This window comes from Haematobia irritans, chromosome 3, assembly GCF_050003625.1.
Source record: "Haematobia irritans isolate KBUSLIRL chromosome 3, ASM5000362v1, whole genome shotgun sequence".
In the NCBI taxonomy this organism is placed as follows: domain Eukaryota; kingdom Metazoa; phylum Arthropoda; class Insecta; order Diptera; family Muscidae; genus Haematobia; species Haematobia irritans.
Genome location: NC_134399.1, coordinates 33,472,209 through 33,490,965, shown reverse-complemented (window position 1 = coordinate 33,490,965; position 18,757 = coordinate 33,472,209). Strand labels below are relative to the sequence as shown.

Genomic DNA, 18,757 nt, shown 5'->3' with positions numbered 1-18,757 from the left:
ATGATAAAATTTTCTATAGAAATAAAATTTTGACAAAATTTTCTATAAAAATAAAATTTTAACCAAATTATCTATAAATTTTAACAAAATTTTCAAAGAAATATAAACTTGACAAAATTTTTATAGAAATAAAATTTTGACAAAGTTTTTTTTATAGAAATAAAATTATTTTTTTAATTTCTATAGAAATAAAATTTTGACATAAATTTTGAGAAAATTTTCTATAGAAATAAAATTTTGAGAAAATTTTCTATAGAAATAACATTTTGAGAAGATTTTCTATAGAAATAAAATTTTGACACAAATTTCAACAGAAATAAAATGTTGACAAAATTTTCTATAGAAATAGAATGTTGACAAAATTTTCTACAGATAGAGAGAAAAATTTTTCTATCGAAATAAAACGTTGACAAAATTCTCTACAGAAATAAAATTTTGACAAAATTCTCTATAGAAATAAAATTTTGACAAAATGTTCTATAGAAATAAAATTTTTTTACAGAAATAAAATTTTTGATAAAATTTTTTACAGAAATAAAATTTTAGATAATATTTTCTACAGAAATAAAATTTTTATACAATTTTCTATAGAAATAAAATTTTGATAAAATTTTCTATAGAAATAAAATTTTGGCAAAAAATTTCTAGAGAAATAAAATTTTGTCAAATTTTTCTATAGAAATATAATTTTGGCAAAATTTTCTATAAATATAAAATTTTGCAAAATAAGTTTTAATACCCTCCACCATAGGATGGAGGTATATTAACTTTGTCATTCCATTTGTAACACATCGAAGACTCCTTCAAGTGTATATATTCTGAGTTGTGGTGAAATTTTGAGTCAATGTAGCGATGTTCGTCCTTCCGTCCGTCCGTACATCAGTCTGTTGGAAACAGGCTAACTTCCGAACGAAACAAGCTATCGACTTGAAACTTGGCACAAGTAGTTGTTATTGATGTAGGTTAGGTTAGGTTAACGTGGCAGCCCGATTAAGTTTCAGGCTCACTTAGACTATCCAGTCCATTGTGATACCACATTAACTAAAAATACCTACTTCATATGGGCACTTTTAGTTTTAACCGCTGAACCTTCTCGATTATTTTCTTTTGTTGAACCAACCAGATTGTTGCAAAAACATTAGCAGACTGCTTAAATTAACGTTTTCCAGGTCCGCCAGTAATCTAAAGCTATATGCCCCCAAAATTTGCTCACGCCTTACACAAAATGCAGGACACTCACACAGGAGGTTTTTAATTGATTCATTTTCCTCCTCATCATGACAACTCATACAATAGTCATTATACTTCTCGCCAATAGTTTTTGCAAAATCGCCTATCAGGCAGCGACCCGTTATAGCAGATATTATAAGAGATATTTGACGTCTTGAGAACACTAGCATATCTAGTGTGCGGTTTAAGTTTAAATGGGGTCATACACAGAGAATACAGATTGGTTGGGACAATCGAATTTATTGCCAACCTCCTTATGGTAGTTGCAGCTACTATCAGTTAGCAGTTGTGTCTCCCAAATAATTCGGTCCTGCCAATCGAATAATGGTAATGAGGACTTAAATGACATAAAGAATCGATTTTGTAAACCAATAAATTCTACTGTCACCTTCATCATTCGGTTGAGTTGATCAACCCTCGGAGTACATATAACCGAATTATAAAAAATGGCCCTGCTACCTAAATAACGCTATCAACATCCATTTTTTACTAAAATAATTTAATTTTTATATTAAGTATTTTATTATTATTTCATTTTGTTATATATGACACAGATATAAAACTTATAATTATAGAATATATGTATATAAAAGAAAAATATCGATATGATATTAGTAGTCCCATATAAAAAATTTATTCCATTAAAAGATCTCACTGAAGTTTGTTGAGATTTACGTATAGCTTTCGACGGATTTACACCCATATGAGCACAGATGCACGAGATTCAACGAGATTTTAGTTCAATTGACTTGATATTTTGCCCAGAGTAGATTTCACATTCTTCAAATCTAAATCGGTTCAAATTTAGATAAATTCTCCATATATAAGTTCTGCAATTGCATAATTAATCCTTTGACATCTATAAATATAGCCAAATATTGTTCAAAAACTTACAATTCACAAATTTCTTGGCGAGATCTAACGAATGGTGAAGGGTATAATATAGTCGGGCCTTACTTATTTCTTATCTCAACTTGTCAGCGACTTTTACTCTTACAAACTTTGGGATCAAACGGGATCCAAGCTGAACCATAACCTCCAAGTTTAATTGCTAGAAATTCGGTACATGGAGTTATTTTGAATTCTCTAAAAAATGTTTCGAATACAAACCATTGTCCACTGGAAACATCCTTTTCATATATCATTCATAATATCCGACCCCATCCATGGTGAAGAGCTGATAAGAATCGACATTTGTGCTCCATTTTGTTGCTTCGATGTAAAAGTTCGAAATAAAATACATTTTTATACCCTCCACCATAGGATGGGGGTATATTAACTTTGTCATTCCGTTTGTAACACATCGAAATATTGCTCTAAGACCCCATAAAGTATATATATTCTGGGTCGTGGTGAAATTCTGAGTCGATCTAAGCATGTCCGTCCGTCCGTCCGTCTGTCCGTCCGTCTGTCCGGCTGTCCGTCCGTCTGTGGAAATCACGCTAACTTCCGAACGAAACAAGCTATCGACTTGAAACTTGGCACAAGTAGTTGTTATTGATGTAGGTCGGATGGTATTGAAAATGGGCCATATCGGACCACGTTTACGTATAGCCCCCATATAAACCGACCCCCAAATTTGGCTTGGGGAGCCTCCCGGAGCAGCAAAATTCATCCGATCCGGTTGAAATTTGGTACGTGGTCTAAGTGTACGGTCTCTAACAACCATGCAAAAATTGGTCCATATCGGTCCATAAATATATATAGCTCCCATATAAACCGATCCCCAGATTTGACCTCCGGAGCCTCTTGGAGGGGCAAAATTCATCCGATCCGGTTGAAATTTGGTACCTGATGTTAGTTTACGGCCTCTAATAACCATGCAAAAATTGGTCCATATCGGTCCATAATTATATATAGCCCCCATATAAACCGATCCCCAGATTTGACCTCCGGAGCCTCTTGGAAGAGTTGAAATTTGGTACATGGTGTTAGTATATGGTCTCTAACAACCATGCAAAAATTTGTCCATATCGGTCCTTAATTATATATAGTTCCCATATAAACGGTCCCCAGATTTGACGTCCGGAACCTCTTGGAGGAGCAAAAGCCATCCGATACGGTTGAAATTTGGTACATTTTGTCAATATATGGCCTCTAACAGCCATGTAAAAATTGGTCCATATCGGTATTTAGTTATATATAGCCGATGACTTATTACACAAAAATTGGTCCATATCGCCAAAAATAATCTACCAAAACTTTATTTCCATAGAAAATTTTGTCAAATTTTATTACTATAGAAAGTTTTGTCAAAATTTCATTTCTATAGAAAGTTTTGTCAAAAGTTTATTTCTATTCAAATGTTTGTCAAAATTTTATTTCCATAGAAAATTTTGTCAAAATTTTATTTCTATAGAAAATTTTGTAATCTACCAAAACTTTATTTCCATAGAAAATTTTGTCAAATTTTATTACTATAGAAAGTTTTGTCAAAAGTTTATTTCTATAGAAATGTTTGTCAAAATTTTATTTCTATAGAAAATTTTGTAAAAAATTTATTTCTGTAGAAAATTTTGTCAACATTTTATTTCTATACAAAATTTTGTCAAAATTTTATTTCTAAACAAAATTTTGTCAACATTTTATTTCTATAGAAATTTTTGTCAAAATTGTATTGCTATAGAAAATTTTGTCAACATTTTTCTTCCATAGAAAATTTTGTCAACATTTTATTTCTATAGAAAATTTTGTCAAGTTTTTATTTCTATAGAAAATTTTGTCAAATTTTTATTTCTATAGAAAATTTTGTCAAAATTTTATTTCTATAGAACATTTTGTCAAGGTTTCATTTCTATAGAAAATTTTGTCAAAATTTTATTTCTATAGAAAATTTTGTCAAACTAGATTATATACGTATTTAATCGGCCTTTTTTGTTTAATATATACCCCGTATGGGCTAACTTACAATTTAGCAGACAGTGTTAAAAAGTTTTACGATACCTTGCCATCGGCAAGTGTTATCGCAACCCAAGTAATTCGATTGTGGATGACAGCCTTTAGTAGAAGTTCCTACGCAATCCATGGTGGAGGGTACATAAGATTCGGCCTGGCCGAACTTACGGCCGTATATACTTGTTCTATTTCAATTATTTTTCAAAATTAATTGACATTTAAAAATTTCAAATGTCATTCGGCTGTGAATACTATATGAAAATGGTTGCTACTAAAACACAGTCAAAAAATTCCCTTATGGTTGGCCATATCAACCAATTTGACTAAAAATTATTCAAGGAGTTAGATTTGGTTGTCACAACCATTTATCTTGTGGCACGACAGAAAATCAGTTGAAAATCTCACCAAAAGGTTACAGTTACAAACAAATACATGTAGATACTGAATATTGGTATAGACAACCTATTTTTATTTCTAAATATAGAATGTTCATAACTACAACAGAATTCCAACCACTCTCTTCTCTGTGTGTATTTTCTTGGTGTCGGTACAACCCTTGCAATTCTCCCATCGAATATTTGTCATCATAACAGCCTTCTCACGCAATAAGAGCTTGCAGGTCGGATGGTATTGTAAATGGGCCATATCAAACCACTTTTACGTGTAGCCCCATATAAACCGATCCCCAGATTTGATCTCCGGAGCCTCTTGGAGGATCAAATTTCATCCTATCCGTTTGAAATTTGGTACGTGGTGTATGTATATAGTCTGTAACAACCATGCAAAAATTGGTCCATATCGGTCTGTAGTTATATATAGCCCCCATATAATTCTGACTCTCTAATTACCGCGCAAAATTCATATCAGATCGTAATTATTTCTAGACTTCCTTATATATAACGGTCAAGAACTGAATTATATACTACGTATTTAATCGGCCATAACTTACTGCCGTATATACTTGTTTTATAAACAAATGTACAATTTTTTTTACAACGAATGAATAAACAAATAAATGGTAGACGACGAAACGCAGAGGTTTTGTGACATTTTTGGAAATGGTCAGAGATAAAACAAATGATAGAACAAAAAATTAAAACAATTTAAAATTTTTCATAGTGATATTGGTCGCGAAGTCAATTCTCGAATCCTCACAACTTACTTCGTTCTAATTTATTTTTCGAAGAATATATAGCATTTTAAATGTTCAAAATTCATATTTTCCACATTGTTTTCATTTATCTCCCATGAAATCAAAAAATTAGCATTTTATTATAGACAGTCATCATAATTATGCAGCCAAAAACTTTAGTTATTTTAAATTGAGCTTGACATGAAATTTTCCCATCATCCCATAACATATACAAATGACCATAATTGAATTATGTTCCACTACATTACACCACTTCAGATCATTTGGATAACCCTGAAATGATGACAGGATATCTTTGAGGACATTAAAAACAACTGTTAGCAAAAAAGGAAAGAAAACCCCCTTAAGCACACACACACACGCATGAAATCAATTCGAAAAAGTTCATACGGATTTATGATTTCCAAATAAAATCTCTTCGCAAAAAAAACCATCTTCAAATATTTGAGAAGCCTTTACAAAAAGGATTCTCCATGCCAAAGGACACGCACCCTTAAATCCCTGAAATAGTGGCAAATGTTCAACATATTTTAACGCCTTGAAATCATTTTGTTCTGCCTTCGTGCAGCTCGTGGCCCATTGATATCCTGAGAGAGCCACAAGAGCCTTAAAGACTTAATTATGACAAAGAATGAAATGATAACGTTTTGGAATACAAAATAAACCAAAGAGGGATCCATTTTACAGTTCAAGAAATTCGATGGAAAAATAGCCAGCTTTTTGAACGAGTGAACAAGAGCATTCAAATCCTTACAAAAATCCTTAACAGAAATAGATTTGCTTTGCGGGTGTTAAGTGAATGATTTTATTTTATTTGTTTTCTTTTTTTTTGTGTTTTGTCCTCCCATTTGTCCTGTTTATATCCTTTCACATGCTATTTGAATGATGCTCTGGCTGTTCGCCTGGGTCTGGGAAATTTGCATAATTTGTTAAAGGACATTTGTCATCGTTTTCTCTTTCCACCATTCCACTTCTGTGGAAATCATGAAGCGAGTATTGCCAAAAAAGGACACCTCCTTCCAAAGGATAACCATTTGAAAGGATAATAAATTTGCATTTGACGTCAAGTGGTAAAAAAGAGCTCATGATTTTGGCAAAGACTTTTTACTATCTCTTCTTTCCCCCTCTCCCTCTCTTCACCCTGTACCACCTCAGTCTATTCAATCTTTTTGTATAGCTTTTCATGGCTATTTTTAAGCAATCTGTGACTTTTGCTAGTAATGATTTGAGTTTATTTGACAAAATGGTTTCATATAAACAGCGATACTATATCAAATTGAATTTGGCTTGGAATTCTGTCAAAATCTTAAATGTTAATAAATTCTTGATTTTCTCCCACTTCTCGTTTTCTTTTTTTTTCAGGTTTGGTTCCAAAATCGTCGAGCCAAATGGCGTAAAACTGAAAAGTGTTGGGGTCGTAGTACCATAATGGCTGAATATGGTTTATATGGAGCCATGGTTCGTCACTCGCTGCCTTTGCCCGAAACCATTTTGAAGTCAGCCAAGGAGAATGAATCTGTAGCACCCTGGCTACTAGGTATGGAGAACAAAAGTAAATGCAAAAATGGTATCGATTTTTATTTATTATTCTATTAGATTTATGTAGAGTATATATTTTATACCCACCACCATAGAATGGTGACGGGGGTATAATAAGTTTGTCATTCCGTTTGTAACACATCGAAATATCGATTTCCGACTATATAAAGTATATATTCTTGATCAGGGAGAAATTCTAAGACGATATAATGATGTCCGTCTGTCTGTCTGTCTGTCTGTTGTAATCACGCTACAGTCTTCAATAATGAAGCAATCGTGCTGAAATTTTGCACAAACTCGTCTTTTGTCTGCAGACAGGTCAAGTTCGAAGATGGGCTATATCGGTCCAGGTTTTCATATAGTCCCCATATAAATCGACCTCCCGATTTGGGGTCTTGGGCTTATAGAAATCGTAGTTTTTATCCAATTTGCCTGAAATTTTAAATCTAGAGGTATTTCATGACCATAAAGAGGTGTGCCATAAATGGTGAGTATCGGTTCAGGTTTAGGTACAGCCCCCATATAGACCGATCTCCAGATTTTACTTCTTGGGTTTCTAGAAACCGTAAATTTTATTCAATTTACCTGAAATTGAAATCTAGAGGTATTGTAGGACCACAAATACGTTTGCCAAAAATTGTGAGTATCGGTCCATATTTTGGTATAGCCCCCATATAGACCGATCTCCCGATTTTACTTCTTGGGCTTATAGAAACCACAGTTTTTATTCAATTTACCTGAAATTGGAAATCTAGAGGTATTGTAGGACCACAAATACGTGTGCCAAAAATTGTGAGAATCGGTCCATGTTTTGGTATGGTCCCCATATAAAACGACCTCCCGATTTGGGGTCTTTTGCTTATAGAAACCGTAGTTTTTATCCAATTTGTTTGAAATTGGATATCTAGAGGTATTTTAGGACCATAAAGAGGTGCGCCGAAAATGGTGAGTATCGATCCATATTTTGGTATAGCTCAAATATAGACCGATTTCCCGATTTTTCTTCTTGGGCTTCTAGAATCCGAAGTTTTTATCCTATTTGCCTGAAATTGGAAATCTAGAGGTATTTTCGGGCCATAAAGAGGTGTGCCGAAAACGGTGAGTATCGGTCCATATTTTAGTATAGCCCCCATAAGAACGATCTCCCGATTTAACACCTTGGGTTTCTAGAAACCGTAGTTTTTATCTGATTTGCCTGAAATTGTAAATCTGGTATTTTAGGCTCACAAAAAAGTGTATCGGATTAAGTTTTTATCGGTCCAGTTGGTAATGCCTCCATATAGACCGACTTCACTTCTTGAGGGTGTAGAAGGCGCACTGATCATGAAAATTGCTTGAAACTCAATGCAAAATTTCCAGATTTTACTTCTACAGATTTAAGTTTTCAAATCAAGACGTTATTTCATAATTTTCTTGCACACTTACAAGAGATGTTAATGCTTCCTCTAAAACTCAAACAAAAATGGTTCTTATAAATCCAGAATCTGATATAGTCCTCATAGGTGAAATCTTCAGGAAGTGTCCTCAAGCCCTCCTGAAATTTCAAAGGAAACCCTAATATTTGGTTCATGGTGGTGGGTATTTAAGATTCGGCCCGGCCGAACTTAGTGCTGTATATACTTGTTGAATTTAAAAAAGACTGCAAAATGGATTTTTCCAAATTTTGAAAAAAATAACTTTCCGATATTCTCACAATTTAAAAAAATCCTTATTCCGACTTTCTCCAGATTTGGAACATTCGTTGTTCGACTCGATAAATCTAAAGTATTTAAATAATTTTTTGGCTCCATATTTTAATTTTAACATTTTAAAAAAGTCATAAAATCACATTTCTATTTGTTTTTTTTTCAAAAATTTTTCGAAAATTTCACGAAATTTGAAAACTCAAATTGGGAACGCTTAATTTTTCAATTCGCTTTATCAGAAGTCGATATTTTCAATTTTTGTACAAGTCGAAAAATCTACTTTTCATAATTTTGAATAGCCTACATTTTAATTTTTTTTTCGAAAATTGAAAAAGTCGACTTTCTGACTTCTTTCAAATTTGGTAAAGTTTATTTTTGACTCCATAAGTGGACAGTCGACATTTTCAAATGTTAAAAAAGTTGACTATCGAATTTTTATAAGTCAATGTTGTAATTCCATATGGAATGTTGTATTTCCATAGACGTTTAAATAACTAAACAAATAAACCTTTCGGTTTTATCGAAATTTTAAATAATTGGTATTCCCAATTTATCGAATGCTCAATTTTCGATTGGATAAATCGACACTTTCAATTTTTGTATAAGTCGAAAAATATTTTTTCCTAGTTTTGATAAGTCAATGTTTTGGTTTTTAGAAAATTGAACTTGTCGACTTTCTGACATCTTTTTAACGAATTTGAAACACTCGAATTTTCGATTCTATAAATCGAGGATCGATATTTTAAATTTTGTAAAAGTCGAAAAATTTTTTGAAAAAAAATATTATTTTTTTGATTGAATCAGTTAACATTCTGATTTCATTCAAATTTGGATAAGCCAATTTTTCAACACCAACACATTCACCCAGAAAAAAGGGGCTCTAATGCCATCTGAACTTTATTTTAGTCATGAAGATTAGTTGATTTTTGTTAAATTTTGCATAATATGAGTAAATGTTCCTTATTTGAATAATTTTTTGCTAACTTTAATGATGTGAACTAAAAATAAGAAAAAAATTTGTATACAAATATAGTGCACAATTTTACTAAAAAATAAATTAGTTCATATTTTCCTAAAATGGCAGAAGTTTGCATAAATTGAATTTATAAGTCTCTCAAATGAGTAAATTTTACTAAAATTGTACCTGTCTTGAACTTCGTACAGCGCTAAAGATATTTTAACAATTTTTAAATACAATTTTTTCATTCAACATATGAAATTTTCTTAAACAACAGAAAAAAATTAATTATATTTAAAAAAATTTCTTCAGTTTGACAAAAAGTATTAACTTATTTATAACATGTTGCAATTAGAAAACTATTTTAGTTAAAATTTTCCAAAATAAACCTACATTTTCTTCCACGGTGGGTTCACTTTTTTTGGGTGTTTGTAAAAGTCGACTTTACGCCTTTTTTCCAAATTTGCAAATTCGACATTCGACTTTTGCAAAAGTTGACTTTCCCATCTTTTCCAAATTTAAAAAATTGGTTTTTACGACTTATCGAAATTTCGCCACCTATGGTGCTACAATGGACAGAACAGTCTAAGTGAGCCCAAAATAATGGCCTGCCACTATAACATACCTAACCTAATTGGAAAAATATTGCTGATAATTTTTAGTGCAGAAATAATTTTTTGTGTATTTCTTGTAAAACAAAATTTCTGTTTATTTCCACGCTTATAGTTGAGCTCTTGTTTCTCTAAAGAGGACACAATTAATTGATATACCTAATAAATTAAAGAAATAATTTTATTAATCTGTAATTGGCTCTATAAATATTTTATTTATGTATGAGGATGGGGATATATTAACCTTGTCATTCCGTTTGTAACACATCGAAATATTGCTCTAAGATCCCATAAAGTATATATATTCTGGGTCGTGGTGAAATTCTGAGTCGATCTAAGCATGTCCGTCCGTCCCCCATATAAACCGATCCCCAGATTTGGTTTGCGGAGACTCTAATAGAAGCAAATTTCATCCGATCCAGTTGAAATTTGGTACATGGTGTTAGTATATGGTCTCTCACAACCAGCGTTGCCAATTTAGCTTTTTTCCCGCTAGATTTGGCTTTTTTTGAAGACGTTTAGCGGGGAAAAAATGCATTTAGCTTTTAGCTTTTTTTCTGGCTTTTTTTCATGACCCTTTAAGCTATTTTTGGCTTTTTTATTTTCGACATGTTTCTATTGAAATATGGATAAATCGGCGTTTTTATCTAAGCCTTGCTGCAAGTATAAGGGTTTCCACATATTTCAAAGCTCAGTTGAAACATTAATAATGAGTCCAGCCATTATGCGGGCATTTTTGTAGCAAATACACCTTGTTGTAAAGTTTTTTCATTATATACATAAAAGTTATAGTAAACTTTAAATCTACTATTACCATACAAATTTGTTAGATAAACTGTCAGTAAATTATTGGGAATATTATCATTTGACTCGTTTATCCTTTTTATGTTATTATAATATTCTAAAGTTATTACGATATTACTAAATTAAAATAGTAGATGTGAATAGCTTTGTGTACTGAAAAAATATTGTCGTCTCCTTAAAATACGAACGCGAATTTTGGTTATAATAGCATTTGTGAATTTCTTTTATATAAACTGTTTTCCTTGTCCAAAAGACGATAAAGTCGTTTTGTCCTTATAATTAAGTGATTCAACTTAAAAATGGGTATGTTTTCACGAAAGAAGGAAGAATTAATGAAATAGTCTTTAAATGTGAGGAGTTTTTGCATCTTAACCACAAACCAAAATAGCGTTCAAAAATAGAAGATGTTTTTCAACACTTTGTTTTAAAAACGTATATATACAATAATTTCTACTTGAAGTCGAGTCTGAATTTGGAAATTTAAGTTGGCGTTAGCACGTTTTTAAAGCACTTTGATAGCTCATGAAGAAAAGGAAAATGTTTTTACTGGGAAATGTAAACTATAGGAATTTTCTACAATTTAAATAAAAGTAATGTATTTCGAAATTTTCACAATTGCAAAACCAAACTAAAATTTTATTTAAAAAAATGACAAATCATTTTTTTTACCAAATCCAAAGCATGCTTAGATCATTTAATATTTTAAAATAACGAGTAAATAAAATAGAGGTGTTGGGAAGGTAGCTCCCACAAAACGAAGGACTTCCAGTAAAAAATTTGTGATAGTAATCAAAATGTATCGAATACGCAAACAGAGCTAATATGGAATTAAAATGAAAATAATATGCATTGTAAGTGAAATAAAGTCTTTAAGTTTGTTAAATTTCAATCAAAAATGTGAATTTTGATACAAAAAAATTTAGCTTTTTTTCTAGCTATTTTTTAGAATTTTTTAGCTTTTTTTAGCTATTTTTTTGGGCAAATCTAGCGGTTTTTGGTGAAACAATTCTGGCAACGCTGCTCACAACCGTGCAAAAATTGGTTCAAATCGGTCCATAATCATATATAGCCCCCATATAAACTGATCCCCAGATTTGGCTTGCGGAGACTCTAAGAGAAGCAAATTTAATCCGATCCGACTGAAATTTGGTACATGGTGTTAGTATATGGTCTCTACCAACCATGCAAAAATTGGTCCACATCGGTCCATAATTATATATAGCCCCCATATAAACCGTTCTCCAGATTTGACCTCCGGAGCCTCTTGGAGGAGCAAAATCCATCCGATCCGGTTAAAATTTGCAACGTGGTGTTAATAATTGTCAAATTTTATTTCTATAGAAAATTTTGCCAAAATTTTATTTCCATAGAAAATTTTGCCAAAATTTTATTTCTATAGAATATGTTGTCAAAATTTTAATTCTATAGAGAACGTTGTCAAAATTTTAAATATTTTGAATATTTTGTAAAAATTTTACTTCTTTAGAAAATTTTGTCAAAATGTTATTTCTATAGATAATTTTGTTAAAATCGTATTTCTATAGAAAATTTTGTCCAAATTTTACTTCTATAGAAAATGTTGTCAAAGATTTATTTTGTCAAAATTTTATATCTATAGAAAATTTTGTCAAACTTAATTATATACGTATTTAATGGGCCATTTTAAGTTTAATATATACCACGTATGGACTACGTGGTATATATTACGGTATTAGGAAGTTTTAAGATACCTTGTCATCAGCAAAAGTTACCGCAACCAAAGTAATTCGATTGTGGATGACAGTCTTCAGTAGAAGTTTCTACGCAATCCATGGTGGAGGGTACATAAGCTTCGGCCTGGCCGAACTTACGGCCGTATATACTTGTTATAGCCACCACCATAGAATGGTGACGGGGGTATAATAAGTTTGTCATTCCGTTTGTAACACATCGAAATATCGATTTCCGACTATATAAAGTATATATATTCTTGATCAGGGAGAAATTCTAAGACGATATAACGATGTCCGTCTGTCCGTCTGTCTGTCTGGATGTCTGTCTGTCTGTTGTACTCACGCTACAGTCTTCAATAATGAAGCAATCGTTCTGAAAATTTGCACAAACTCGTCTTTTGTCTGCAGGTCCCCATATAAACCGACTTCACGATTTGGGGTCGTGGGCTTATAGAAATCGTAGTTTTTATCCAATTTGCCTGAAGTTTGAAATCTAGAGGTATTTTATGACCATAAATAGGTGTGCCAAAAATGGTGAGAATCGGTCCATGTTGTGGTATAGCCCCCATATAGACCGATCTTCCGATTTTACTTCTTGGGCTTATAGAAACAAATACGTATGCCAAAAATTGTGAGTATCGTTCCATGTTTTGGTATAACCCCCATATAGACCGATCTCCCGATTTTACATCTTGGGTTTTTAGAATCCGTAGTTTATATCCAATTTGCCTGAAATTGGAAATTTTAGGTATTTTGGGACCATAAAGTGGTGTGCCACAAATGGTGAGTATCGGTCCATGTTTTGGTGTAGCCCCCATATAGACCGCTATCCCGATTTTACTTCTTGGGCTTCTATAATCCGAAGTTTTTATCCAATTTGCCTGAAGTTGGAAATATTCTGGTATTTTAGGCTCACAAAAACGTGTATCGGATTAAGTTTTTATCGGTCCATTTGGTAATGCCTCCATATAGACCGACTTCACTTCTCGAGGGTATAGAAGGCGCACTAATCATGAAAATCGCTTGATACTCAATGTAAAATATCCAGATTTTACTTCTCGGGTGAAAATGTACAGATTTAAGATTTCAAATCAAAAAGTTATTTTATAATTTTCTTGCACTCTTACAAGAGATGTTAATGATTCATCTAAAATTCAAACAAAAATGGTTCTTATAAATCCAGAATCTGATATAGTCCTCATAGGTGAAATCTTTAAATTTATCTTCGGGAAGTGTCCTCAAGTCCTCAAGCCCTCCTGAAATTTCAAAGGAAACCCTAATATTTGGTTCATGGTGGTGGGTATTTAAGATTCGGCCCGGCCGAAATTACTGCTGTATATACTTGTTTTGTTTCAAATAGGTTAGAAACAGAGTAAGAACTCATAAAATGGTACAAATAATTTGAATTTGTCGAAAAAAATTCTAAATCCAATTTGAAAAAATTGTGAATTTTTGAAAATATTTGAGGTCAAACGTTTCCGACAAGTGTTAGAATCCATTAAAAATTATAAAAATTATTTATTTGTCCAAATATCACAAAACACTGAATTCGCATCACATCTTAAGAAGTGATGCACATTCAGTGCAACGGCTGTTGAAATGGTGGACATCCGTCCTATGACAAGCCCATGTTAAATTCATCGCTTCTGCGTCAATTTTTCACCACTTCCGGATCCAAATAGAACATTTTCATTACTTTTTAGCGACGCTTTTTTTGGTGGGATGCCTGGTCCGAAGTAATTGGTTGTAACTTGAAGAAATTTCGATACCTACGCAGAGTTCTAAGCACATTCCAACTCTCATCAGAACCAAATGCATGGTGTTGCCTCAAATCACTGAATGACTGAACAAAATACCCAATAAAAAGGTTAGCTTTCATCCCATCCTCCTTTATATGCTTCCCGCCGTCATCTACGAGAGTTATGCAATTAGTTTTATCTCTACCAAGGTTTTTATTTAGAAAATCCCAGCATTTTCTGCGGTCATGCCGAATATTGTTCATTTTGCTTATGTAGTAGTTATTCAAAGCGTCTGTCGGGGCAATATTGATAATCCGACTTAATCTTTTTATTCGAGAGTTTAGACCTTCAGCCCTATGTTTTTTTTTAGTCTTAACATATTGTTTTTATGTTTAATCAAAGATTGTATATTTGCATTAATCCATTATTCAGGGCATTTCTCTTCCTCATCTCAGTGGTAGCACATGCGATGACGTTTGAAATACAGTCTGTAAGGTATTGAGCGTCTCTGGATGAATCGCCTAATAGTTGTTCCATACTTAGCTTTCGGCGCAGCTTCTGTTTTACCACATCATACACGCTCACAAAAAATCGCTTCTGTAACATATACTCCCAAACATATTTTGCTTCAAGCATATACATTTTTGGGTATTGCCCAAACATTTATATGTTTGATCTCTTCCAATATATAATATGTTTGAAAGCATATTGGTCTAAACAATATATGTTTGGGTAGCCTAAGTTCCAAACATTTTGTATTTTTGCATCCAAATTCAATAATGTTGTCTTCCAAAACAACAATATGTTATTATATGAACATATAATATGTTTGGAAGCATTTTGCACCCAAAATTATTATATGCTTAAAAAAAAATTCTCAAAATTTTATTTATTTATTTATATATTTACAATCATAATGAATTATGAAAATAAACAGGTAATATAGGTGCTGACAACATAGGTTTTCGACCTGAATGCTCAAAATTTTGTTTCTGCCCAATTGTATATTCCCCCACATCTTTCGCACTTCCACGAGATTTTTTAGTTCTTAGCACCTTTTTCTGTAATACAAACATTGTAGAAGAAATTATTCAATTGTATGATTTTTTTATTTTAATTTTACCTTTTGCCGGACGGGGATTCGAACAGCGGACCACACAGTTTGTAAGGATCAAAGAAGTAGCTGATCAATTGCCCAAGGAAAAATAAAATGTTAATTTTGTAATAACAAGCAACAACCACCAACTTAATTCAATATCGCTCCCTGTTAAATAGCGCTCCAAGCTACTAAACACATATATGTTTATAGGCTATTTCTAAATTAATATATGTTTGCATCCAAGCATATTATATTTACAAACATTTTATGTCCCAAACATAATATGTTCTAACATATTAACATATATGTCCCAAACATGTTATGCTAGTTTATGAACATTATATGCTTGCACTCAAAAATATTGTGTTTAAAAATTTGTGTTCCAAACATATAATGTTTATAGCCAAACATATGAAAAACAGTCTTTTTCAACCGTGTAGTTACAAACTCTGTATTTGACCTCTTGAATATTATTTCCTTTTTGGTAGGACTCCAGCCAGCAAAAAATAAAATTATGGTCTGATATCTCACTTTCAAGTGCATCAATCCTAAGCTTGTTGTGCATATTGGTAACAATGAGATCAATCGACGTTCCACTCAATGGTCTTGTTATAAAATTATGGCAGTTTGTAAAATCTTTTGTCTTCAGAATGGAAATAAAATCATTGGATTCTGATACTTCCAAAAAGTTTATATTAAAATCCCCCATAAATATGCAAGGGTTATTGCCGAATTGACATTGTATTCATAAAATCGTCTTTCAGTACATTTCTGCGAGCGATAAAACGATTTATCGCATTTCCAGAGACCTTTTGATTGCATAGCGTTTTTAAAATTGCCTCAACAAAGTTAATACGTTCGCATATGTTTAATTGATCCACATAAAAACTTAAGAAATAATTAAATTAATATTTTGATTAAATTTTTAATTGCTTGGGTTAATATTTCCCATATTCTATTTTGTACTTAACATTTGCTTTCCTTTCAAATGAAACAATATTATTTAATCCAATTAAAGACTTGAAGAAATGATTTATTTATGTTACTTGTTTTGCTTACATTTTTATTGGCTCAATTAATATTTTAGTTTTTTTTTTCATTTAATTGAAATTTTAATTAAATAAATATTGGAAATATATTTTTGTAATTAGTTTTTCAATATATTAATTTTTAACAATATTAATTAATTTTTAATCAATTTTAATAATATAAACTAAATATTTTTTTTTAATTAAATAAAAATTTTTACTTTGAAAAATATTGTTAATATTTTTATACCCTAAACCACATAGTGGTCAGGGTATAATAAGTTTGATCGGCCAAAAAATGTGCCTACCAGAAATATTGATTTTAGACCCCATAAAATATATACCGATCGACTCAGAATCACCTCCTGAGCGCTTGGTGTCCGTCCGTCTGTCCATGTATTTGTTGTTCACAGGATTCCGGTCGCAATTATTAACCGATTTTGATGAAATTTGGTACAGGGAGTTTTTTGGGCACAAGGACGAACGCTATTGAATTTGGAAGAAATCGGATCAAATTTAGATATAGCTCCCATATATATGTATCGCCCGATTTCGACACATGGGGTCACGTTGCGCTTTTTTCAAACGGATCGTCACCAAATTTGGCAAAAGGTAATCTTTTCCATCGCCCTTCAAGTCTGCAAAATTTCATCCAAATCGGTTCAGATTTAGATATAGCTCTCATATATATGTATCGCCCGATTTTCACAAATTTGGCCACAAAACCTTTATTTTTCAACAGATCTTACTCAAAGTTAGCTAAATATAATCTTCTATAGCACTAACTATATGTGCAAAAAATCATCGAAATCGGTGCAGATTTAGATATAGCTCCCATATATATGTATAGCCCGATTTTCCCAAATTTGGCCATAGAACCCTTATTTATTAACCGATCTTACTAAAAGTTGGCTAGATCCAGTCCACTATAGTACTAACTATATGTGCAAAATTTCATCGAAATCGGTTCAGATGTATCACCCGATTTTGAAAAATTCGCCCCTAATAACTTTATGTTCGACATACAGGCCTCATTTCTTAACTGATCTTACTCAAATCTTGCACAAGGTAACCTTTTGTGGTATTAATCAAACCCGCAAAATATTATGCGAATTGGTTCAGATTTAGATATAGCTTCCATATATATGTATCGCCTGATTTTCCCAAATTTGGCCACAAAACCTTTATTTATCAACCGATCTTACCCAAATTTGGCTAAATGTAGTCTTCTATAGCACTAACTATATGTGCAAAAAATCATCGAAATCGGTTCAGATTTAGATATAGCTCCCATATATATGTATAGCCCGATTTTCCCAAATTTGGCCATAGAACCCTTATTTATTAACCGATCTTACTAAAAGTTGGCTAGATCCAGTCCACTATAGTACTAACTATATGTGCAAAATTTCATCGAAATCGGTTCAGATGTAGATATAGCTCCCATATATGTATCACCCGATTTTGAAAAATTCGCCCCTAATAACTTTATGTTTGACATACAGGCCTCATTTCTTAACTGATCTTACTCAAATCTTGCACAAGGTAACCGTCTGTGGTATTAATCAAACCCGCAAAATATTATGCAAATTGGTTCAAATTTAGATATAGCTTCCATATATATGTATCGCTCGATTTTCCCAAATTTGGACATAGTACTCTTATTTATTAACCAATGTTACTCAAATTTCAAATTTTGATATACTAGCCGATCGTACTTATACGTACTTGTAGCTCTTACATAAGAATATTGCTCGATTTTTACAAATTTGTATTCATTACCCACACTAATTTAACGATTTTCTCTTTTTTAATAATGGGCTCAATATTAGTGGCATACTAACTCCGTAGGTGCAATATCAACACAGCCAGTGTTGCTAGAAGTAGGGGAAATTCCCGATATGTAGGGGTTTTCTAATATTTAGCGTTTTGTAGGGACGTAGGGCCACAATGTAGGACATTTTCACTCAACACAATTTGTAATAATTTTTACATTTTGGTGGCTCTAGAGGAGGAAATTAGAAGCCGTCTAGGCTTGATCTTTAACAATGTGTGGTAAACTTTATTCCTGTAGAAAATTTTGTCAACATTTTATTTCTATAGAACATTTTGTCAAAATTGTATTTCTATAGAAATTTTTTTCAAAATATTATTTCTATAAAAAATTTTCTCAAAATTTTATTTCTGTGGAATTTTTTCTCAAAATTTTATTTCTACACTGTTAGAAAAATATGTTTTTCATATGTTCCGATTTAAACAAAATGTGTTTCGGGCACGATTTTAAACCACAATATATTTAAGTGC

The 18,757-nt window shown here is 32.0% G+C and overlaps 1 protein-coding gene across 1 annotated transcript in view; it reads left to right on the top strand.

Annotated features, from left to right (window-relative positions):
* Vsx2 (Visual system homeobox 2) overlaps positions 1 to 18,757 on the top strand; it is a 245,793-nt gene that overhangs the window by 211,129 nt on the left and 15,907 nt on the right. The window contains exon 3 of the mRNA XM_075301454.1: positions 6,641 to 6,830. Coding sequence (XP_075157569.1) covers positions 6,641 to 6,830 — 190 coding nt within the window. The remainder of the gene's footprint in view (positions 1 to 6,640; positions 6,831 to 18,757) is intronic.